We start from the raw sequence: 23,581 nt of genomic DNA on the forward strand, positions 1-23,581 counted from the left end.
CCTTCCCCTCAGGGTGGTTAAAAGTAATCTTAAATAAAGATTCAAAGTCAAGTTAAAAGGTTAAAAGCAGTCTGCCTGTCTCTGAGCCCGTCTCAGCCTTGTACACGGAGCTGTGGCGTGTTGTGTTTTTATTGCTCGCCCCCTGTGAGCTGAGGGGGGTTACACGGTGCTCTGGGTCGGGGCTGCTCCTCCAGGGCTGCTGTCAAAGCCCTTGAGCGGCGCCGTGCCTCCAGCTCCTCGTCGTCCTCCTCTGACCAGCTCAGGCTGTCGTCAGAGTCCTCCTCCAGCTCCTCCGTGCTGGCAGCCGCCTTCTCTGGCTCCCCCTGGGAGCATGCCCTGCTCTGGGGGTGCTCCAGCCTGGCCCAGGGTCCTGGGCTGGCTTTGCAGAGTGTGATCTCCACCTTGGTAGGGACCATGCTCACAAAGCTCTTCTCCATTTCGATGACCTGGGGAGAGGGCAGGGCACGTCAAAATGAGCAGGAGAGGGCCGGCAGCATGTGCTCATCCTTCCCACAATCAGTAGAGCCGTGATGGAGGAGAAAAGACAAGAGTCCTCCCCTCCTCAGGGCAGAGCAGGATGAGTCCCGGTGTCCAGCTGAGCTTGGTGTTACACCTCAACAGCACGTTGGTGCTGGCGCTGGGCTCCGTTACAGCCCTCTCCACACAGCTACAAGGCACGGGCACCTCCACAGCCAGCAGCACGCTCTGCTGCAGGCGGGCACAGGCAGCACACGAGGGGAATAAAGGCAAGAAGGACGCATGCAAATTGCTGAGCCTCGCTGCTCCTCTGCAGCTGGCAAGTGGCTGAGGAATTGGACAGCGAGTCTTGCCCCTTGCACTGCTTCCAAAAGCGCGGGGACTGAGCCAGGTTCAGGGAGAGCCAAATCCAGAAGGCCAGCAGAGCCAGCAGCGACACCCAGCTCTGCTCTCAGTCAAGGATCGGCACAGCCACCACCAAGGCCCTCCTCACAACACCTGTGATATTTCCTACGTAGCCAGTAGAGATGGGTATAAATGCTAGCATCTGGGTGACCTGGCTCCCAGGCAGCCCCAACAACAAGCCAGCATTGTGGCAATATTTAAAAGAGAGCAGCCAGGGTGCTTCAGGTAGAACAGAGCTGCCAGGACAGAGTCCAGGCATGGCTCACAGGGGGTGCTACCCATACTGGATCAATAGAGAAAAACATCATTTCCCCATCAGCATTTGCTGCTATGGAAAACAGGAGCTCTAAAGATAAACCAGTCCCCTCTGCTGTGACAGCTGCGATGGAGCTGTGTTCTCTGCAGGTCCTCAGGAGCTGGCAGTGAATAACACCGAGAGAGGGACTGTGAAATGGCTGTTTGTTCCACAGATACGCCAGCCTGTTCTCGGGAAACAGCAGAGTCCCGTGGGCCACACTGTTTTTGCGTGATAATGCAATTAAAGACTCCCTCGTGCTGCATGCACAGGAAGGACTGTGCAGAACTTGTAACAGCTACCGCTTTGCTGCTTTTTCAGAAGTCTGAGACTATAAAGGGAGTAATTTTCCTTACTGGGAGCCTGTACTTGGGGCTGAAAATACTTCTCTAGCAGCTTGGGCTGCTCTACAGTGTTGCAGCTCATTCCCACACAGATTTCTGGAACAGGGAAATCAAAGTAAACAGGATCTTACCCCCCAGAGATCGAGTTCTGCCTGGAAAATCTTATTCCCTTCAAAGATGACGTGAACCTCAAGCTGAAAGATCAACAGAAAATTATCTTAGTGGGGCGGCACAGCACTTCCAGCGCTGTTCCCTGGACAGCGCAGCTGCCTTCCTGCCCTGTACCGCATCCCACGTCCCAGCTGCAGTGTAACTGCCGATCCCTCAGCAGCTGCCTCTCACCCCTTCCCCATGCTGCAGCTCCACCTCTGCCACCAGCTGACGGTCTGGAGGCCAACAAAGCCCCACGCTGAGGCCGAAAGCCACTGAGCCAGCGTGGCTGGGCAGCTGCAGCCGCAAAGCCACCAGGCTCTCAGCTCAGGAAGCGCCAACCCCAAATGGGTGTTGAAGAGCACCGGGAACCCGGCCGGCTTGTGGCTCATTGACGTGGGGTGCCATGAAAGCCCCAGCCAGCTTGCTGGCCCCACTCACCACAGTGTGGTTGGCCTTCACGCTGCTGAGGGCGGGCAGGGGGTTCTTGGCATAGATTGTCACCACCACTTGGCTGCTGGTTTGGTGCCAGTCCTGTCGGCACGACACCGCCTTCTTGTTCTGCCAGGGAGAAAAACCCATCTTGGTGTGGCATCCCCCAAGACAGCAGAGGGGACGTTTGTGCCAGAGGGTGCTCTTTGAGTGTCTGTCCTTCGCAGAAAGCCAGCTAAGGACAGCGTCAGCTGAGCGAGAGCAAACCCTGCATCTTGTTTTGGAGGGGAGGTGGTTTGTGTGAAGGTGGGCAGCCCCTGCCCGACTGCCCCATGCAGCACAGGACATCTATGCTGTGCTCCAGGATGTGTTAAGAGCAGACATCTCCTTGTTCTAGGGTCACTCTGCTGTGCCCAAGCTCACACCAGGAGCAGGCACAAAGCCTTTACATCACATCAAATTTCATTCACTCTGCAGGGACAGCAGAAGATGCCCTCTCAAAGCAGCCTCCCTTACACCCCTTGCGTGTTTTCAGCCCAGGACAAAGAACATCCTGAGCTCCGAGAGGGCTGCTCAGGCAGTCTGGCAGTGCTGACTCAGAAGAACACGATGCACTTTCAGAGATATCCTGGGCTATTTTCTTGTAACTTTCCCAGCTCCAGCCTGCTGCCAGCTAAGAGAAACTCTCTCATGCACACAATCGTGAATTGGCACCTTCCCCTCGTGGCCCTGCCACAACAGCCAGTGCGGATGAGGTCCCTCCTGAGAAGCAGCTGCAGAGAGAAAGCTTCATGAAAACAACCTCAAGTCATTTGCAGACATCCGCCAAAACTTTTGGGGGATTTTTGCAGGGCTTTTCCTGTGCTCAACTGCCTGTTCCTGTGCGGCAGCCTGCAGCACCAGCCACACCAAGCTCCTGGAGCAGAAGGCAGAGGCAGCCCTCCTTCAGCTTCCCATTGCACCCGTGCCACAGGCATGAGAGCTGCCAGGTTCTGTGAACGCAGAGGCAGAGTTTTAAAACAACAGATGGGTGAGGATTCAGCGTTCAAACCCTGATGCAATCATCTGCGAGCAATTATGAAAATTAGCAGAATTAAATATGGAAATCCGCGTTAATGCAGAGCAAGGGAAAGAGCAGCCTCGGGTGCCAGTAAAGGTTTTCCTGGAGGCACTTTGCTCAGTCACCTCCCCGGGAGCTCCCTTACCGCCTTCCCCGTCCAGCAGTGCCGCCCCGTGCTGCAGCCCGGCTGCTCCAGGAAGGCGCTGAAGTCGGTGGTCCTGACCCCGCAGCAGCTCCAGTATTTCATCCTGCAGGGTGTGGGGCTTCCTGAGCAGGCAGCAGGACCCCAGCAAGGGCAGGACCCCACGGGACCGCTTCCAGCCCGCAGCGAGGTCAGTAAAGGGAGGTTCCTTACCCCTCGTGGAAGACAGGAACGCCAGGGTGGAAGGTACAAACCTCTGCGTTGCTCTCTGCACCCCGGTAGACCTGTGGGGCAAGAAGCAGAGGGAAGGCTTGGCTGTGCCTCCAGCACGGCATGGCCAGGCACCCGTACATCAGGGCCCATTCCCATCACAGTCACAGCCCGTTGTCACCCTTCCCTCAGCATTGGAGAGGACTTTTTGGGGACAGCTGCAGGCCCTGCTCCCTGTTGGCAGCACCCAGCCATGGCAGGACACCGCTGCGTGCCCCCAGCACCGCCCCGCCGAGCCCCTATCCCAGCACAGCATGGCAGCCTTGGGGCGAGGCAGAAAGCGTGCTGCACTGCAGGAGGGAGGAGCAGGCAGGAATTATTCCATTCCGTGCCCATTTTACCCAAGTGAACGGCAGAGCAGTGCAGAGGGTGTGGGGACGCCGGGTACTCACCGCCTTGCAGGCTGCATTCTTGCAGGTGGTGCCAGCTCTCACCTGCGCTGCCGCCTCCCCTGCAAGGACAGCACAGCTCTGCTCGGGGACACACACCCTGCCTGTCCCCAGCCCTCCCACAGCCCCTGCTTCGGGCTCGCCAGGCCAGGCCAGGCCCCGCTGCCTGCTGCAGACTGAGAAGTACCTGTGGGGCCGCCCTCGGGCACCTTGTCGTGGGGGGACAGGCTCAGTTTCTCCAGCGCCTGCTCCAGAGACCTGGATACTTTAATTGGCAGCAGTTGTCGTGGCTCATCAGAGCTGGAAAACAACAGCAACAAAGGCCGAGTGTTGTTTTTCTATTTTTTTTTTTTTTTTGCCATTTAAGTGTCGCAGCTCCTTCCCAGGAGGCAGGCAGGGCAAGGCTCATGCACAAGCAGCAGCGTGGCCAGGCGATGCCACCAGCTGAGCCTCTCTCACCTTGGTCTTTCCCGTTGCATCATCTCAGCTGATTTTGGTCCTTGGATGATGAATTCCGCCACTGGCTTGGCCTTCGCCTTGTCCGAGCTCTCCTCTTGGAGAGGCTCAGGGGGCTTCTCCTTGCTGTGGAACCCCTTTGTGCATCCCTGAGCAGCAGAGACGAGCCCGATGCCTGCTTTGCCCTTTCTAACCTGGAGGCTGCTCCAGCCCCGGTGAGCTCCTGTGACCCGGTGGCTCTGCGTCCTGCAGGGCCAGGCTCCCACCCTACAGCAGCGCAGGGGCCGTGTCCACAGGGATTCCCACGTGCAGCCCCACCGGGGCCGTGTCGGGAAAGCCTCAGCTCTGTCCCACCCCAGCCTGGCAGCAGAGGGACAGCAAAGAGCCTCCCCACCTCCCCGGGCTGCTCAGACACCTCATGGTGCGGGGGGCGTGAGCTGCACGGGGTCCCTGCTGCTTTGGTGAGTCGCTCACCTGAATGGAGAGGAACTCGGAGAAGTCCATCGTGCGCTTCTTGCAGCAGGACCAGCCCTGGGCACCGGGAGAGGACGAGACGGTCGGGGTGGATGTCCCCACCGGGCACACAGTCCCACCCCACAGCTGCAGCCCCTCTTACCTTCAGGGCATCGTGGAAGATGGGGACGCCTGGGTGGTACAGGCAGGAATCTGAAGAGGGAAAAGCATTCGGAGCCTTTTGGAAAGGGCGATCCTGGCCGTGCACCCCCCAGCTGCTCCCGAGCTGCCTGCTGGCAGCCAATGCCGCAGACCAGGAGATCATCGGGGGGCAGGAACCCGCTTACCCTCGGCGTTGTGCTCGGGATCAAACCTCTGCCCGCAGCCCTTGTTGTAGCACAGCAAGGCCATGGCTCAGGCGGACACGCGGCGTCCTTCACTCCAACAAAAACCCCGTCAATCTCATCCCCTCTATTTCCCTGCAGTTCCCAGCACAGGCGCCGCGAGGTGACTTTGCCTGCCTTTGGGGGCAGCTGGAGGAGGCGGCTGGTAACCGGAGAGCTGGCCAAAGATGGACATGGCAGCTGGCAGGACCCACGTTATCTCCAGAGGCATATTTCTGTCCTGCCCCCTGCTCCGGCACACGCAGGCGCCTGGTGGAGGGGACGCACGCTGCGGGGTGCCCTGGGGTGGGCAGGGGGCTGCCAGCGCCTGCATCCCGGGGCATCTGCAGCACCACGGTGCTTGTGCTCGGATCCGTGGAGCCACAGCTCCTGAGCAGCTGCTGGGAGAGCTCTCGATTTATTTATCACCCAGAGAAGGGGCTGAAAGTTTGCTGCAAAGGGAAGGAAGAGACTTCGCAGGGTCCCAGGGCAAAATGTGCAGATGGCACCAGAGGACCAGAGCAGGGAATATGCCCTGATCCCCAGGGCCTTGTGCAGCCCAGGGATGAAATCTGTCCCCGGCAGCTTTCCCTGCTTCCACCATCACCACAGAAGTGTGCAAAATGATACGAGGGCTTCCAGTGAGCAGGAGGGGTTTGCTGAAGCTCCCCGCTCCCATCCCAGCACCTCGGGTTTTTCTTCCTACAGACAAGAAGCCCTCTCGAGATCAAAGATTTTACGTAGTTCCTACAAATATCTAAAACAAAAGTTTCTTTTTATTGTTCCTGTTTGCAGAGGCAGATGTTTCCTGGGTGTTTCTCTGACCTGTGGGGGCACACTGCAGCCAGCGAGCACTTCTGCTGCGGAACTGGGTCTGAGAGAAGCCCACGAAGGGCAGGTCCCGTGGGCAGCAGCTGCCCTGCAAGGCAGCCCGGATGCCACTGCTGCTCCTCTCAGAGCAAACCCTCAACACAAAGGTACAGCAGCCCCAACGCCTGCCCTACCTGCGGTGCAATATCCCCAGGAAAGCTTTGCAGGAGTGCCAGCAGCCTGGCTTCGAGCTGATGCCACCCCTTAAAGAAAAGCATGCCCCAAGGCACGGGAACAGGCAGCAGTGTGAAGGGCGGGTGGAAAAGCAGGAGGGATCACAGGTCCCGGGGAGTCCGTCAGAGCCCTGTGCCGGGTCTGCGTGGTGCTCTAGGGTTTCAGGTCTCCTCGTCCTTTCTGCAAGCCGTCAGCAAGGCCGCAGCTGTTGCCATCCTCGTGCCAGGGAGGGTTTGGAGCTCGGGTTACTTTGCAGAGGAAACGCCGAGGCGATGTGGAGGGTGCTGAGGCTCGGTTTGGAAGGACCAGCAGGTCGTCGGGGTGGAGGACAAGGGTTGCAGGGCCAGCCCCGGTGTGCCTGCAGGAAGCCGAGCGAGGTGGCCAGGGAGCCACACGGGCGCAGCGACACACAAATCACCGTGCCCGCAGCTCCCAGCGGGTTTGAGGTCAGGGTGGCAGCCCTGGGGACAGGCACAGCACAGCCAGGGCGCAACAGGGACAAGCCCTGTGCTAGGGCTGGCACTTTCTGAATGAGAGAAAGGAGGAGATGAGGTACTTGTAATAGGAAGGACGTGGTGTGGGGCAGCACGCCGATCACCCAGCGCCTGGCTGGGAGCTGTGGCTGCCAGCAGCCCTGGCCCCACGTGGCTGGGTCCGGCCCTGCCCCGGGGCAGAGCTCCAAGTAAAGCACAAGTCCCTGTCGTGTGGGCTGGCTGTGGGCAGCACCTTTGGAACGGCGTGCAAGGAACAGCCAGCTGGGAATTACAAATAAAGCCTCTTTGCTTCATGTGCAGTCGATTTGGTATAACAGAGAACAAAAAGGAGATAGAAAAAATGGACCCAATCGCCCTCAAACAACTTCCACAGGCGTTTCTTGTAGAAGGAAAGCCCTGTTATCACCTTGAACCTTGGACCAAGGAGCACGGGGCGCAGCTGCAGACGAGGCCAGCACAGAGCTGGGCTTCCAGACCCCGAGCACTGAGCATGAAAGCAAACATCACCTCTCGAGGAAGTGGCGTGCCAAGGACATGCAGGTCTGTGAACAATTAAAGAGGAGCAAGAGCAGCTTGAGGAAGAAGGTGACTTCACCGCAGGGACACCTACCTGTGCAGGAGGGTGCTGATGGGCTCCTCATACAGGGGAGGCACAGCACTTCTCCATGGAGCGAGGAGGCTTTGTGTGTGTAATCCAGTCACAGCAATCCTGCAAAGCCTTTCAGCAAGGAGCCAGTCCAGAAGTCCTCTCCGAACACACAGTTTCCTTGTCTTCAGCTGGCACCCTCGTGAAAGCCTGCAGCCAGAGTTAGCAGCGTGGGGTTATACAGGTTTTCCTTTTGGGGGCGCCGCAGCCTAGAGGCACAGCCACCCCGAGCAGGTAGAGCAGCGCAGGCAGGCTGCACCGAGGGAGGGAGCATCCAAAAGGCACAGTAAGGTAACAGTAAGACTGCTCATCAGTCCTGGTAGGGAACGTCTGCCAGTCACGTTCCAGGTAAAAGCCCCAGGAACAGCCACATCCCCTTCACAAGGCAACAGAAGGGCTGATCAGCATTCTAGCCACCTTACTCGGCATTTTGCAGCGTGTAGTTACCTTAGCAAATTGACAGGTGAAAAACATCAAGCTCCTCACACGGTACCTACAGGTGTTGCAATCCCTCTGATAATCACCACTAAATACTGCCAGCTACTCAAACAGATGATGCCAAACAGAAATAAAACAAGCAAAAGAAACAAGACCAGCAGCTGCAGTCTCTCTCCAATACAACTTACCAATCATGCCATTACAAGCTAATTATAAATATTCAATGAACAGCTGTAAACCAGTAAAAGCCTCCAGAATGACTACTTCATCTCTTTTAACAGGGTACCCATAGGCCAATTCATAATTTTTAAAAGCTCCGGTAACATCAGGCACCTGAAAATGTTTTCATCTTCCCTATTATTTCTCAGGTTTATAAGGCAGCTCCTTATGCTCCTACACAGTAACTTTCTCCCTCCTGAAGTCTCTTCCTAAGCTCCCCCTTTCTGCTCCCTCCTTCCCAGTCTCACCTCAAGCTTCAATACAAGAGTGTAAGTCAGAGGACTCCTGTCCTTACAGATTCCCTCAGGTATTGCCTAAGATTAATTGTTATTGTCACCACTGACACTTACAGTCCCTCAGCTTCCTGCCCCAGCGGAGTTCAGAGCCCCACAGGAAGGTCTGCATCCTACTCAGAGGCAACAGCAACGCGGAGCAGAGACAGACAGCTTTGTACCAGGCAGATCAGACACAGATTGAACTCTGCGCTCCCAGTGACTCACAGACAAGTCTTCCATTTCGCTTCTCTGTGCCTGCAATGTAGACATAACCTAGGTGCATCAGGACTTCCCTTATTTTACTCTTAAATGCTGAAGTTAAGGTTCTTATTCCAAAAGCCATACAAAACTCATTCTGTGACAAGAACTGTTAGAAAATTCCCAGGGGTTAACACCCTCTTTACAGAGCTACGCAAGAACAACTTTGACTCCAGAATCTGGTGCTTGATTTACTTCAATACGTAGGTACACATTTTAGTAAAAAAAACAGAAGAGACAGCACACCAGATAAAAAAGGCTTAAAATCCACTTTAATAATAATGCATTCCTGTAACATTCCTCAGACAAACTCAAACTTGTTAGTGGGACAATTACAGCTTGTGTTCAAACAGTTTACACTAAATGAAAAATCTTGTAGTACTTCTACACAAAAGACAGGCAAGGTTAAGATTATACAAACATTTGTTTCAGTTAAATCTTCAGCATGAGATACAGTATCTTTGTCCAATAGATTGTACTTTACTACCAGTAAAAATAAACAGCGATACAACACATTATCAAAAAATTCATCCGAACAAGAGCCTTCCAGCCATTCCGGCTGCACATGACGGTCAACTACTTTAAAGAAACAGATGGTCCAGATAAAAAGAGTAACTACAAGTTAGGATAAAAAAAAAAAAAAAAAAGAAAAAAATGAACATAAAATCTCCCCAATTCACTACATGATGGATCATTTGGAGCTATGTAAATTTACAGAATCATGGGAGCTGCAAAGTACCCAGATGCTGCCCTAGTTCTCCAGAGACTTCTTCCCTGTGCTCTTAAGCAAGGTACGCTACACTAAAATTAAAAAAATGCCAAGACAATTTTATCTCGTTTAGTCTCAGGGCTCCGGCTGCAAATAGGAAACCTGGAATGGTCAAGGCATTGAGGTCCTTGCCAGATTTTACCGTTACTGAACAACCACGGCAGCCTCCCAGAATTCATTTTCACATTGAAATTATAGGAATGCACCACATGAAATTTTCTAAAACCTTTACCAGTCAGACTGCACTCCCCTTTTCCTAGAGTGGCTTAACCAAAGCAGGCCCTAACGAACTAATTTGAACATCCACCCCCTGAGAAGAACCCTGTGTGGCCTGCCAAGATTCCTTTTCTCTTTGGGGCATGTGCAGGGGGCAGCTTAATCCTGTTAGTATCTGCGACGCTTGTTGGGGCCAAATTCCCCCCCTGGATTTCCTCTGTTGAAGGCAGGTGGGTTCCCACCCATCGCTCCGAGTCCTTCCATCGCGCTGCCCTGGCCAAAGCGATCTGCAGGTGGCGGTGGAGTCTTGTAACAAAGAGAAGTGCAGAAGAGGCAGAAGGAAAAACAAAGAACAAACAGCAGTTAAAAGCCATTTGAGTAGATTCGAATCCTGTCAGGATCCCACAATTACAGTTCACCTTGCTATAAACCCCCCACCCTACCAAAACCAACCCCAAAGCCCCAAAACCAGGCTGATAGGACTGTGGTTACAGTTAAGCATTGTAGGATAAAGCCTCTTTCCCCACATAGCTTGGAGTCAAGCAAACTGGAAAACAGCTTATGTCATCCCCACAGTAGCGCCTTGCTGTGGAACACACGAGAAATGCAGTCTGGGAAAGGAATTTCACGTTTCCACCATATTCCCCCACCCAAACTGAATGTAAACGAGGAGCAGCATACTCATAACACAGCAGTGTCACAATCCAGGTGTATGCAACGCTACAATTCCAAGGTAAGTCTGAGATACTCGTCTTGTGCCTTGGTCATATCCTGTCACTTCCATTCCTTTGGCTCTCCCATCTCCCAGCTAGAGCAGTGCTATTGCACAGCCTCTTCCTTCCAGCACGGAGATGAGATGAAAGGGTAATTCAGCTTGGAAGGTACCTTAGGAGATCCCTCGTCCAACCTCCTGCTCAAAGCTGAGTCAGCTCTGAGGCAGATACGTGGCAGACATGTGCTTCCACAAAATACTGTGCAGCCACCGCATCTTCCTTCCCCCTCAACATCAGACTCATGGGTTCCATTCATTCTTCATCCACACATTTACAGTACTACATACTATTTGCAGCATAATACAGCACTCTTTCCATCTTTTTCCCTTCCCAATAGATGAAGAACTCTAAGCAATTGTGGACTTCCCCTGTAGGACACATTACATCATGTTAGGGAAGGTCACTGCAGTCACTAACCAACTGGAGCAAACATGCAAAGCAAGTGCTACATACATGAATAAAGAGCTGGAACACACTGAACTAGTAACACAAATTAAGCAATCTAGCCAGGATAAAGATTTTCCAAAATAACTCTACGCATGTATCTGTCCATTAAAGAAGCAGCTTACTGCTTTTTGGTCTAAGTGGTATTACTTCATTATCCTGATCTGAACTCCTTCCCCTTTCCATTCCTCTCTTCACCTTCTCCCCCATAAATTTCCTTGCGTAGTACACGTTCCTTGAACCACAGCCTCTCTACTGTCCCTACCAGTCAGGTAAAAAAGCTCACAGCCAAATAAAACTGTTCCTTATGACAAGAAGACTTCCATGAAGCAGTCATGCTAAATTAAGAATTAGGAAGGTTTGCAGGAAAATTGCTCATTACACCAAGTACTAGGAACTGCTGAAGAAGAACTTTCAGGACAAACTTGAATATGACTGCTGCTGTTTCTGCAGCTGATCCTGTATGAGATTGCATCCTCTGACAGATAGGATCAGCAAGCAAAGAAGCCATCACCTATTGTAAAGCTCTGCAGTGAAGCTGTAACTGTGCATAACCAAAGCTTGAATTCTTTAGAGGCATCCCTCTCCTGAGTTCAGCTACCAGATCATCCCCACACCCACAACATTTGCTTTACTAGACTTAATTTTACTTGCAAACTAAGGAAACTCCCAAACTGAAAGTTACAAGCGGCAGTCACCAACTTTCACAGCGATATTCATTTTCTATTCCTTCCACTACTTTCATAAAAACCATAACAAACAGCAAGCAATTCAGTTCTTTCATGTTGACAAGTTACCTCTCACCACAGTAAGTACATGCAGACCCTGAACTCGCGGTTTCCACATTAGATGTGACACCTTCAACAACTCCTCCAGCAGTATGAAGTAGCACTCCATTTCACATTTATAACAAGCTAAAACACGCCGCTACCATTCACCAACTAAATCACTAACGCAGCAACCATAATTCCTGTCTAAACACTCTTGTTTTTCAATTTATCCCACTAGTAGCTCAATAACCTTTAAGTTAGAGAGTATTCTTAAAAGCATTTTTTCCTCCCAATCCCATGGAATGGGCTTTTTGCAAGCTGGTCACAGCATGTTGAATGAAGTCTGTACAGCTACTAAATGTTTTATGGCAACCTATTTCAGTTCACTACCAGTACCGGAATTAAATATATGAAGAAATTAATTTCTCATCTCACTATTATGGAAACAGAGACAAGCTCTGTGCTTTCTAAGCAAAAAAAAAAAAAAAAAAAAAAAAAACAAACAAACAAACAAAAAAAAAAGCCAACTTTTAAAATCTTTTAAGAAGGATTTCTAATAAACAGAACTTCTAGATTTCCATTACTTGTATTTGAAAATTAGATTTGTATTTAGAATTTTCCTTAGGGCTTTCTCTTTAGAATTCTTTGGTGACATATATTCAATGATGAGGATGCCTAAAAAGGTTTTGAGCTGTCTAAGGTCCATCAGAGTGGGGATGACTGTGGATGGATGGGGTGCAAAGCTGAGGAACTGTCTGGTCATACAGCTTTGTAGATGGAATGTCAGCCTTGAGTTTTGCCAATCAAGCATTTAAACTTCCTTTGCCCTACAAGAAGAGTCACAGAGACCCTTTGCAGACAAAAGCTACTGTTTAAAATTCAATTAAATGTAAAAATTTAAAAAGGCAAATAAGCAAGCATAGACTTCACTGATTCTTTGTTATTTACTTCCTAAGCAAATCAGCTGAACTCATTTTTGCATACTTATTACCATATTCCTTTTAGCATAGAAGAGTATTGTTTTAAAAAACTAGTGATGGACAGAACATTCCTGAAAGCTTGGCTTTATGCCAGCAAGAACGTACATCTCCAGATACTCTCACTCAAAGCGCTTCCCAATATGCCATTTAAAAAACAACCATGTCGTATTGGTTGATTGCTAAGATCCTTCTAATAAAGGTTTTAGCATCTTCAAAGTAAAGAAGTAAGCATTAGACTTGGCTCAATTTCAAAAATACCAACTAACATCGAGGCAAGATTAACTTCACAGCAGGTCTAGGGTGACAAACAAGACTCAACTTTAGCAGTGTCCTCCTTAACAAGGGAAACACCACAATCTACATTTGAAAGGTGTGCATGAAAAGCAGATGGAGATACATTACCATTCCCATGGCTCCGTCAGGTATCATAGCTCCAGGACCAGCTGCAGGAGGCGCAGCAGCTGGGACGTTGGTACCACCCATAGCTCCTCTATTGTTCATGCCAATGGTACCTGGAAAAGAACCAGAAAAACCATGAACCAGAACAACCACAAAACACCACATAAGCTCCCTGCAGGATTATATCCTAGGACAGAGTTCTAATCTATTAACCACCAGTGCACTATCAGGTCAAGACAAACTGATCTCACATTCCACTATTATCTGAAACCTCGGCAGGTTCTAACGCTCACTGTCTTTGTTAAGCACTGAGCCTGATGGTCTTTTCAATCACTGTTGTGCACGTGGCCTCAAACTCTAGGTCATGTAGCCAAAATATGGAAATCTAGTAATTGAGATTTCTTTCTGGAATCAAGGCCTAGTACCACATGTTGTACCAGCTTCCGTATCACTACAAACTTCTTAACCACATTATGGCTCTAACAGCAATTTCAACCATCTTCTGCTTACTGAACTTTCACGTACGTACAGCACTGCCTCATACCCATACGTTTCCTGTCATACGACAGCTTCCTGTCACTGAAATGGGAGAAAGTTACTACGACGGTTTCTAAATAAGGAGCTGATAAAATACAACAGCTCCAAAACCAAAAACAAACAAACAAACAAACAAAAAAAAACACATGGATTTTGCAGAGGACACAAATGTGCACAAGAATTAAGAAGACTACAAAAAATTCTTACCTCCCATACCCATCTGCCCCATTCGCATGTCTGGTGGCTCCCTCTGGAAAAGAGATGCTCATTTCAAATGATAAAGATCCAAGTATTTTGTAATGTAATTACACAAATTCATTGAGATCTGGGGCTTTATTACCGGATAGAATTACTGGGTAAATTTCAAAAGCAGATCTGAGCTACTGCTATTAACTGCTGAACAAAGAGCTCGTATTTAAAGCATTCTCATTCTGCAAGACAATATTCAACAGCAAAGCAATCCTGGTACAGCATCAAGCCACAAAGCTGTGTGTGCAGATTTTACCAAAGAGCAGCATAAAGTTATCCAATACCTGGATGGAAAGATCTGCTGAGCAGCAGTAACACATTGGAAAAAATTAGTTTTTATTACTTCCTCAGTGTAGCTAAGTAGCTTTTCCTGCTGAAAGGAATGCAAGCTTACACAACAAACATGCAGCACTGGATCATTTCCAGACTTCCAGCTAGTGAACGTCAGGCACACACCACAGATCTCCCTTGCTGAAAAACTGGAAGCACCTCCTCACCAGTGAGGATACTGCTTTTCCAGGATGGGAACTGAACAGATGTCACTCGATTTCACCTGTAGTCTCAAGTGCCACTATTTATCAGATGAAGGCACTATTACTTAGAGAACTCAGGAGTTCTGCTAGGTAATATTTGCATTTAGAGGTCAGTCACAGTTTTGATCTTTTGTCTTTACAGTTAGCTGTTTTGCTTAGCAGCCAATTTTTTGCTAAAATGCATAAGCAATTGTCACCCAGTTGCACTGACATTATGATAGCATCTCCATAGCATGAGAGCTGGTTCACAACAGAAAATTGCCGGGACTGAAAATGAACTGCAAACAGCTCATTACAGAGCTAGCATTACTGCTATTAAAAAGCAGGCTATCACACATTTTACATTCCAAAGAAATGCTTGACCAACACAGACTTTCAAGTATAAGCAAATTATTGTGCCTGCAGCACTGTCTCGAGCTGGGATCGTTCCACCTGAGGAAGACTAAGAACGACTGCAGGCTAGGGATATAGCTGGATACACGACCACAACAGGGCTCTGCAATAGGATTTCAGAAGAGTACGTCTTTGTTACTACTCTTAGAATATAATTAGTTAGCATATGTTCTTCTGAACAGCCAGACAGCCATTGAGGACAGCAGTGGGACAGTAACTGTGTTAATTTATATTTTCCAGACAAAATGTTATAAAGACAGACAGGAGTCTATAACTGGTTGTAGAATGCATTGAACACGTATGTAGAGTCCCTCAACCAACACATTAAGCATCCACTGGAAGCCCTGTGCTAGGGAAGAGAAAAAAATCTAAAATCCATCTCCAGATGCAATGGAAAGGTAGGAATATTCATACCGCATCAGTGAAGTTCCCCTTGAAGCCTTCCTGCTGGCGTCTCATCATCTCTTCTTGTTGCCTTCTCATTTCCTCCTCACGGCGCCTGCGTTCTTCCTCTTGCCTGCAAAGAAGTGGCAAGGATGCTCAGCACAACACAAAGTGATCACTTGCATCAGAGCGTTGTAGTGCTGCCTAGTGGGCTCTTGTTTTGGAAACCTACAACTTGGAAAGCATTATTCTGCTGAGGTTGTGAAATATCAGGCACCTCATGATGAAAGCAAACATCTACGAGCAGGACATTTTCAACACTGAATTTTAAGGAGTTCATTATAGAACTCAGCCTGAGCACACCCACATACACAGCCGCTCTCAAGTACATGCTGACTACGTTACACTGTGTATAATGCATAGAAGCCAGACAGTTCTCTAGCCCCTCGTATTACAGAAGTAATCTGGAGATCTTCCTGGAGTTTCTCACAATGACCCTGAGACAAGGAAGAGCCAGAAGGGAGAGAGAAATCTCTGAGACTAAGTTACCTCTCAAAGGAGAGGATAGATGCTAAAATGGGGTTTTCCAACCTGCAGCACTAAAGCCACTGCACAAAGATCCTGACTTTTGTATCTGCCTCGGTCAAGGAGCTAAACTGAGACACAGAACTGTAAAAAACCAACAAAAAAAAACAAATACTAGTCAGTGTCCTTCAACGTCAGCAGAAGAAACTCCTAACTCCATCTTAAACCAAGCGTACACTCTCCCTATGAACAAAAAGGCCCAAAACAACAGCTACTCTTTAGGTAGCAATTAAATTGTCACCTTGAACAATAAATGAACTGAAGAAGTGCTTTGTTCCATAACGTTATGGAACAGTTTAGAACCTGCCACCTTACCTGATTTCCAACTGTTTACGTTTTTGTACTTCTTGGTTATGTAATTCTTCCATCCTCCTCAGTTCTTCCTGGCGTCTCATTAAATCTATATAAGATAACAGTTAAAAATATATATATATATATATATATATAAAATCAACCTTGTCTCCTCTACCACCTCTCATCAGTTCCTGAATTAGAACCACAACACAAAGGAAGAGTAAGACAATAGAACTTCCAGCAATACAGCAACATCTGTTTGTTTGTTGCTGCCACAGTTGGTTAAAAGTTATGCAGCTTTGCCATAGCCCAACCTCGGTGGCCTCTGGTCAGTCTGAGCTACCCACCCCGGGTGCTGAAGGGCCCTGTTCTGATTATCCTTGGTTGGTACCTTGCCGCATGAGCATAACTTGGTGCTCATGGCGAGCTGCTTCCATTTCCATTTCCAGCTTCTCTCGAGCTTCCTTGATGTTGCGGTCTACCTGTTCTTGCTGCTGCTTCTCCATTTCTATTAGAGCCTTCCAGCGCATGGCATATTCATACTCAAAGCTGCCAGGCTGTGCGAATCGAGGAGGCTGCTCACGCTCCCTGTCAAGCAAGGAAGACGTAGTGAATGCTTCAACACAGCAAAGAGGATCTAAGAAAAATACAGTATGTGTGTAAATGCAATGGCAGAGCCTTCTGACAGTTAGAAACGCATCTCACTGTAATAGATAAATCACCGTGTACACTTTTTTGCACAAATAGCTGTGCCTGAGATACCGCTTTGTCTGTTCCTCAGGATGCATTCTACTGAAAGGAGAAACTTAGACAAAAAACTGTGTCCTGTCCTCACTCACACCCAGCAACAACACTGCGCTCCTAACACACCAAGATACTGGGCAAAAGACATTTAGAAATACTCTTGACAGAAACAGCTCCCGCTGCACAACTCATGAACAAGTTCACTCCAGAAACATACCCAGCCCAAACACGCACGCTTACCTCACTGGTCTCTGCAGCCCCCGCAACCGGAGCATGTGACTGCTCCTAACATAGCCCCCGGGCTCCTGAAGCTCTCATCCTCCCTGCTTCATTCAACATTCATGAGCTCACACGCTGTACTAATACCCAGTGCTCTAATCACATGGCAGCTGTTTACTGTGGGAAGTCCTCAAATACCGTGGCCTTACACCTGAATAACTCTACGATGCCTCACTGCTGTTCACATCATTCGGACCATTTTCACTGTGAGTTCGTCTCTTTCCTCCACAGACTGTCCCTAACACCTCGAGCACAGAATTTACATCTTTTGTTTCAGGTTCTCATCCCAGCAAGGGGAAAGCACACATTATCTCAAACTGACACCAATTTTTATCCCAACAATGGAAGCAGACAAACACAACAAAATATGTGGAGCCTGCCAGCCTTACCCAGAAGAGTGGATCCAAACCCACTGCTTTCTTTCAGCTAACCAATTTCAAGGGAACAGCGTAAGCCATTCTTTTTCTGGAGTCAGGTCACGTATTCAGAAAAAAGGAGGACCTCTAGAAGCCCTGATGAGCCACCCTCCTAAGGCTCAGGCACTAGCCGATACCCCGGAGCCTCCAGGCACTCTCATCTTGTGTCTTATGGCAGCCACATACTTGTGATATTGCTGGTTTTTGATGACCAGTTTCTCTGGTAGTCCCTCTTCATCATCATACTGATCCATGGGCTCCACAGTGACAGGCCGAGGGAATCTGTGAAGAAAAAATGAGGTGCTTTGAGGATAATTCAGGAATGAGCTTGCAGTGTAGGAAAGCCTGTGTGCTATGTCTGAACCTATGAAATATTGCTTTTAGCACTGCTCAAAGAAATTGAGTGCAGCCAGGGTTCTGAAGCAAAGTGAAAACAGTAATTACTTTTCACAGCGTTTTTTTTTTCCACCCCCCTTTAGACTAGGAGCTGAACTGTTAATTGAAAATCTTGTTGAATCCAAACCAAAACTGTACTCAAAGAAGAATGCTTTCAGTTACTTGTTTAAATTAACAGCTTCATTGGGAACTTGACTTCCTGGAGTAGGATCTGCACAGCACAGTAATACCAGCGTCTGTTTTTTCACCCCTTTCCTCCCTTGCTTCATGACCAACCACAGGCTGCACAAGGTCTTTTTTACAACAGTCTAAAGTGAGGAGTAACACTGCTCTTCACTGGAGATCCCTGGCTGCATCACTTGTATTCTCTTGGTGAGACCACCGCTTCCCGTTACTGCCAGACAGCGGTGCTCTGCAAGTTCCTGGTGGGCCCTGCCTCAATTTCCCAAATAATCCTCTGGCACACTTTGCAACACAGATGCTGAGCACGTGTGCTTCTGTGTGCAAAAGAGAACTACTTAGCAGAAGTGTCCCCATCTCTGCAACAAGTCCCCAGCACAGCACTGACACTGCTCACACCCTCAGCGCAAAGCAGCGTCACAATTCAGCTTTAGCTCCTTAATCCATTTGCCATAGCTGGGGAAGTGACAAGCATGCCATGCCAAGGAGCAAGCAGTGCCCAAACTCCAACAGGAAGGCAGGACGTGACAGGCTGAGGGTCCACAACACAGCTTTTCACTTTTGTGTGTTACTAATCGTCTCATTTTCCAACGTGACCCAGTCTATTCCAAGCAGTTTATCCATCCGCTACTGTCACAAACTAGGACAAAGCAGAACAGCTTCAATCGAAACTAAACCTCGAGTAGAAGTAAGCACCACACTGTTTTGCTGTCCCAGATGTCAAAAGCTGATGTGCAGACAGCCAGAGAAAGAGTGAATGTTGCCCCCAGGTGCTCTCAGTTATACACTGGTAGTGCTTAGCTTTGCATGCTCACTTTTCAAATGTTGTTTTCATGATTCTTTCAGGCTGTATAGTTCTGAGTCAGCAAAAGGGCACAAAGTAAATAATCCCAAGAAACTAAAATAGCCCAAAAGCTCCCTACCAGCAACCCTACTGCAGGGCACTACACATTACTGGCTACTCCCAAAGACTCTCAGGCAGGAAAATAGCAATGGAAAAAAAAAAAAAAGAAAGCTGCTTTTTGAACCTGAACGTGCTGTGTACGGCCATGCCATATGCAGCCTCTCCCCCAAAAAGGAGCAGGGCGAGAAGCACAAAGCTTAAAAAAATTACTTTAATAATAAAACACTTCCTGAAATCAGGGCTATATTGCTAATTTCTAAATTCTAAGAGCATGCATATAAAATATACTTTAGTATTTTTCACTCAAAATAGACCCTAAATGGTTCCCCTAGCTATTAAAGCAACAAGCCATGCTCTGTGGAAGCTATTTAGAATTAATCATTTGCTTGTGCATGGTCACATAATTATCCAGGAATACACTTTGTTGCCTTACGATATCCAAGCAAAGGGAGAACAAGCTTCTGAGGGAAAAAAAACCCCAAACAACCCAGTGCATCTGATCCGCTTCCCAAACACCTCGTGCCCCAGAAGGTGGATCAGCACTGCACCCAGCAGCACACCCCACCAAGTGTGGCCCCATCCCTAGACTCAGCGTGCACAATTAACGCACTCGAGCTTTGTTTCCAGCCAATGGATGGGTCTCCGATACAGCTCCTGTTTCTTAGAAGCTGCTTTAATTGCCATAAGGCAGCTTTAGTGAGAAAGAGTTTACTGGACAGCCTTACACTGACCCCACCTGCAGCTTCCCAGAAGGAAGCTTTGAGTTTTGGCACAGACTCGCTCTAAGCCTCACTCCTGTTGGAAAGGAAGCTCGGTTCTCCCCAGGCAAAGCGCCTCCTGCCCTGCTACACCAAGAAATGTCGCTCACAAGCCAACGCCACCCACCAGCCTGCACACAACAGCACAGCAATTCTCGCCCTCCGCACTTACGTAGTCAGCAGGAAAGACCCATCACTACATCTATCCAGGGCTTTCCTAGCAGCAGGCTTCCCTGAGAACTCCACAATGCCTTTTCCAGAGGATCGTCCTCTGTCATCCACAATAACCACAGCCCTTTCCACCTGGCCAAACACTGAGAAGGCTTCCTCCAGGAGCTCATTGGACACAAACTGAGGCAGGTTCCTGACTGTCAGCGATGCGCTGTGGCATGCAAAACGCACTCTTAGCTGCTTCCCACGGAGAGGCATGTTGTCTAATTCCACCTTTGCAATCTCTGCCAGAGTGCGAGTTTCCTGAAGATAAAAAAAGTCATCATTAAAACTCTCAATGCAGCATGGAATCAGCTACGTACACAACAGAGTCACAAGCGTTATTTCCCCTGAACAAGTACTTCACAGAGAGGAACAGATAAACCTCCCACAGCGTGTTAAAAAATGCCCTGACCAACCACAGCTGTTCTCCATTACCAATGACTTTACCTGAATACACACGTAGAAAGTTTGGAGGAGGAAAAAGAAATGTATCGGACATAAGCCTAATCCGACAGCCAGTGAAAACTAAGCAAACAATGATCATTATCTATCAGATATATCAGTATATTAAGGCTACAGAACGAGTTGCTCTTTTTTCTTTTAAAAAAATAAATACGTTAAAAACCTCATGCTCCAGCCACTGTTATTGGGGCTTTCAGAGATGTAGCACCTGAGCCAATAACATCTGAGAACCACGGCACCATGTCAGTAACCACACCTCAGTGTGATCGCTTGGAGCTTCTCCCCTGCCACAAGAGCACTCATCACCCCAGCAATACCGAGGGATTACCTAGGGTCACAGAAATGTCTCATTCACATCCTCCCAGGAGATGTCTGCCTGGTCTGTAACAGCATCAGGTGCGTGTTTTCCTTCTCTTTTCTCTCAGCTGATTCCAGAATGCCTTTACCAGGTATCTCATAAACCCTGCCACACGCTGCCCCAATTGACATTCCTTCCTATACCAGGCTCTAGACAAATCGCTTGTAGAAGCTGATCCGTGACTGTAATCCAGGTCACTTAAAATCAACAGTGGGCTTAATTATCTGAAGATACCTGAACATTTACTAATTTACTACTTCCAGTTAGCAGCACTCCTCTAGCATAGGTCACTGCCACAAAAACATGCCTAAGGTAGCAAGTCACTCACCAGCCTGATAAAGCCAAAGCCTTTGTCCTTGTGTATGAAGACTTCCCCTGCCTTGCCATACTTCTCAAACAACTTTCTCATCTCTTCCTCTGTAATGTCTGGGGGCAGATTCCCCACAAACAGGCGGCTTCTCTGAGTGAAGGTCTTTTCACCGGGTTTCCGGAAATTCTTCAGGTCAATAGTCAGGCCTTCATCTGAGGGGAATAAGGTACACAGCTGCTCTACAGTTGGGGGGATAAATTCTATTAGGTTTCATCACAGTGAATGCAGAGACACAGGACAATACAGGTAATACCACCCCTTCGCTTAGACCTCAAACCTCCCCAGCCATCTCTACAGCAACGAGGGGATTTTCCTTCAGAATGGTCACTCGGGCTTCAGCTTTTGGGTAACTGCTCAAGATAACCGACCCACAATAAAATCTGTGGTCACAATACGAAGTTTTGCTATTACAACCTGAATAAGGACAGGAAAGCTGCAGCTTGGCCAGCAATCAGATTTTTACTGAGGGGAAGAAAAAAAGTTTTTTAAAAAAAATATGCAAAAAAGAGTTAATTTTGCCCAGACAGGTAACATTTTAATTGGCTGGTATACTATGAGATGGGATTTGGGTTCTGGAGTCTTGGGTTCCAAATTGAAGAGAAGACTGGAATGGCAAAAATAGAAAAAAAAAACTAAGAATAGCCACGTAGGTAAGACCTCAAAAATTTAAAAAAAAAAATCTATATTCAGTAAGTAACGCTACATCTACACTAACAAATGGGACTTGTTACAGCAACCCCCTCAATCCCCCACGTGCACAATTCACTTTAGCCCACAGTTTAGCTGAAGCCCAGCACGATCCGGAAGCCCTGCTACAGGCGGACGGCTTTATGACCTCTTTACCTCCCTCTGTCCCCTTTTCTTAAAGGGACCCAAAACCTCCCTGCACAGCAAGCTGTAAAAAGCAATTCCGCTTTTTTTGTTCTGTTTTGCTTCTGTCTTTTGTTCCCTTTGCAGTTTTTCCTTTCTTCTATTTGACCCAAGCAGCATATCCATTCCTATCTGATCTGCTTTGCACAGGATCCACCTCAGGGCCACGTGTCTGCAGTAAACTCAAGTGGTTCGATTCAGACTAAAAAGCAGGGTTCTAACCAGGAAGAGCTATTCATGCAGAGGCAACTGTTAAGGACAAGCCTTTCGTGAGTACAAGCACACCTCCACAGCTAACTCTTAAAAAAAAAATCGTGCTGACAGCATATAGAAGGGTAGCGTAAGGACAGTGAGTGATTTACTGCACACCGCTCAGTCACTTGGGTGAAGCGTTTGTCTTGCAAACGACTCCAGGCTGTTACCACAAGTATTCGGGGGTCAATTGCAAGGCCTGCAAATAGCCTAAGCCGGACTTAGGGCAGCGTTAACCAGCATCCCTGCTCCACCTTAAGCAGATCCCCTCAAAGGAGTCTGAGCTACAGGCTGTCACTCCGAGCTGATCCCGAGCTGATCCCTCGGAGAACACAACAATGCTGCTCTTGTGCTGTATTGTTCCCAACCTGACTGGAAACAAACTCGTCGGCCACCCTTTTCTGTGATCTCCCACGAACCTGTTTAGCAGGATCGCTTAATGAAAATGCCCATGAATTTTACACTAGCCAAGCATCTGCATGTGGGCGCACTTAAACATGCAGCTGAGAGCAAAAACCACAGAGGAGCCATGCATAAGGAACACAGCCAGAAGTGCATTTAGCTCAGGAAAAAGCCTTCGAGAGAGCCAGCAAAGCGCACATGCGACTTTTATCCTCTTTTGTTTTGAGAAATCGGTAGTGAGACTTCAAAAACAAAAGAAAATAAAACAAAAGAGATTTTTAACATAAGCAGAGAACTTTCCCTCTGTCTGGAGGCGGGAGCGGCAGCGCCCTGACTCCCCGGCTGCGAACCATCCGGTTGGATCAGCCGCAGCCCCAGGAGCCTTCAGACGGCAATCCCTCCTCCTGCCCCCCGAGCAGCAGAGCCGCGACCCGCGTCCGTTACGGAGCCGAGCAGCGCCCTGAGCAGCGCCCCGCGGGCCGCGCCCCGCAGCCGCACTCACTCTGGCTGTTGGCCTGCTGCCCGTTGGCGGGCCCGGCGGGCGGCGGGTGCGGCGGGTGCTGGTGCTGCTTCCGCGGCGCGTGGTTCTGCTTCTCCATGCCGAAGCCCTTGTTGCCCTGCATCTTCCCCACCTGCGGGGGCACAACGCGAGGCTCAGCACGGGGAGGGGAGGGGAGGGGGGGGGGGGCACGGGCCCGGCCTCACCGGGACCCCCCCCCTGCTCCCCCCACACCCCCTCCGCCCGCCTCAGGGGCCGCGCGTGGCGGCGGGGCGGGGCCCGCTGAGGCGCGGGGCGGCCCCGAGGCGGCCCCGAGGCGGCCGCGGCCTCACCTGGCGGCGCCGGGGCGGCTCGCGGCCTGCTGGGCCCGCTGCAGCCCGGAGCCGAACGCGCGCGCGGCCGGAACTGGCGCAACCTACCCCGCCGCTCCCGCCGCCCGCCCGCCCATTGGCCGCCCCTCCGCGCTGCCCCGCGCTCCTATTGGCCGCCTCCCTCGTCACTCACCGGCCGGCCGCGGCGGGG

The 23,581-nt window shown here is 49.5% G+C and overlaps 2 protein-coding genes across 3 annotated transcripts; both read right to left on the reverse strand.

Annotated features, from left to right (window-relative positions):
- Positions 1–128: 128 nt before the first annotated feature.
- On the reverse strand, positions 129–5,284 carry ITGB1BP2 (integrin subunit beta 1 binding protein 2). Its single transcript, XM_032196432.1, has 11 exons — positions 5,221–5,284; positions 5,037–5,086; positions 4,895–4,951; positions 4,424–4,569; positions 4,152–4,264; positions 3,968–4,026; positions 3,519–3,589; positions 3,309–3,411; positions 2,113–2,226; positions 1,653–1,715; positions 129–446 (listed from the first exon to the last, which is right to left on the reverse strand). The coding sequence occupies exons 1-11, from the start codon at positions 5,282–5,284 to the stop codon at positions 129–131; spliced, it is 1,158 nt and encodes a 385-aa protein (XP_032052323.1).
- A 3,993-nt stretch (positions 5,285–9,277) lies between these two features.
- On the reverse strand, positions 9,278–23,461 carry NONO (non-POU domain containing octamer binding). 2 transcript variants are annotated; one of them, XM_032196044.1, is made up of 11 exons: positions 23,392–23,461; positions 23,063–23,192; positions 20,995–21,188; positions 19,806–20,107; positions 17,582–17,677; positions 16,348–16,544; positions 15,978–16,062; positions 15,108–15,210; positions 13,726–13,768; positions 12,985–13,094; positions 9,278–9,921 (listed from the first exon to the last, which is right to left on the reverse strand). In XM_032196044.1, the coding sequence occupies exons 2-11, from the start codon at positions 23,181–23,183 to the stop codon at positions 9,784–9,786; spliced, it is 1,389 nt and encodes a 462-aa protein (XP_032051935.1). In that variant the 5' UTR covers positions 23,184–23,192; positions 23,392–23,461; the 3' UTR covers positions 9,278–9,783. The 2 variants fall into 2 exon arrangements, with proteins under 2 accessions (XP_032051935.1, XP_032051934.1); XM_032196043.1 differs by having other exon boundaries at positions 20,995–21,215.
- Between the last annotated feature and the right edge of the window lie 120 nt (positions 23,462–23,581).

The sequence above is a fragment of the Aythya fuligula genome, chromosome 13 (assembly GCF_009819795.1).
Source record: "Aythya fuligula isolate bAytFul2 chromosome 13, bAytFul2.pri, whole genome shotgun sequence".
NCBI classification, from domain to species: domain Eukaryota; kingdom Metazoa; phylum Chordata; class Aves; order Anseriformes; family Anatidae; genus Aythya; species Aythya fuligula.

Coding starts and splice junctions, on each gene's coding strand:
- ITGB1BP2 (XM_032196432.1), bottom strand. CDS start 5,284: ATGGCCTTGCTGTGCTACAACAAGGGCTGCGGGCAGAGGTTTGATCCC. Junction 5,087..5,220: donor TCCCGAGCACAACGCCGAGG/GTAAGCGGGTTC, acceptor TTCCCTCTTCAG/ATTCCTGCCTGTACCACCCA. Junction 4,265..4,423: donor ATGCAACGGGAAAGACCAAG/GTGAGAGAGGCT, acceptor GTTGTTTTCCAG/CTCTGATGAGCCACGACAAC.
- NONO (XM_032196043.1), bottom strand. CDS start 23,183: ATGCAGGGCAACAAGGGCTTCGGCATGGAGAAGCAGAACCACGCGCCG. Junction 15,211..15,977: donor CGTAAACAGTTGGAAATCAG/GTAAGGTGGCAG, acceptor ACTTCTTTGCAG/GCAAGAGGAAGAACGCAGGC. Junction 9,922..12,984: donor CTGACGGAGCCATGGGAATG/GTAATGTATCTC, acceptor CTTTGTTACAAG/ACTCCACCGCCACCTGCAGA.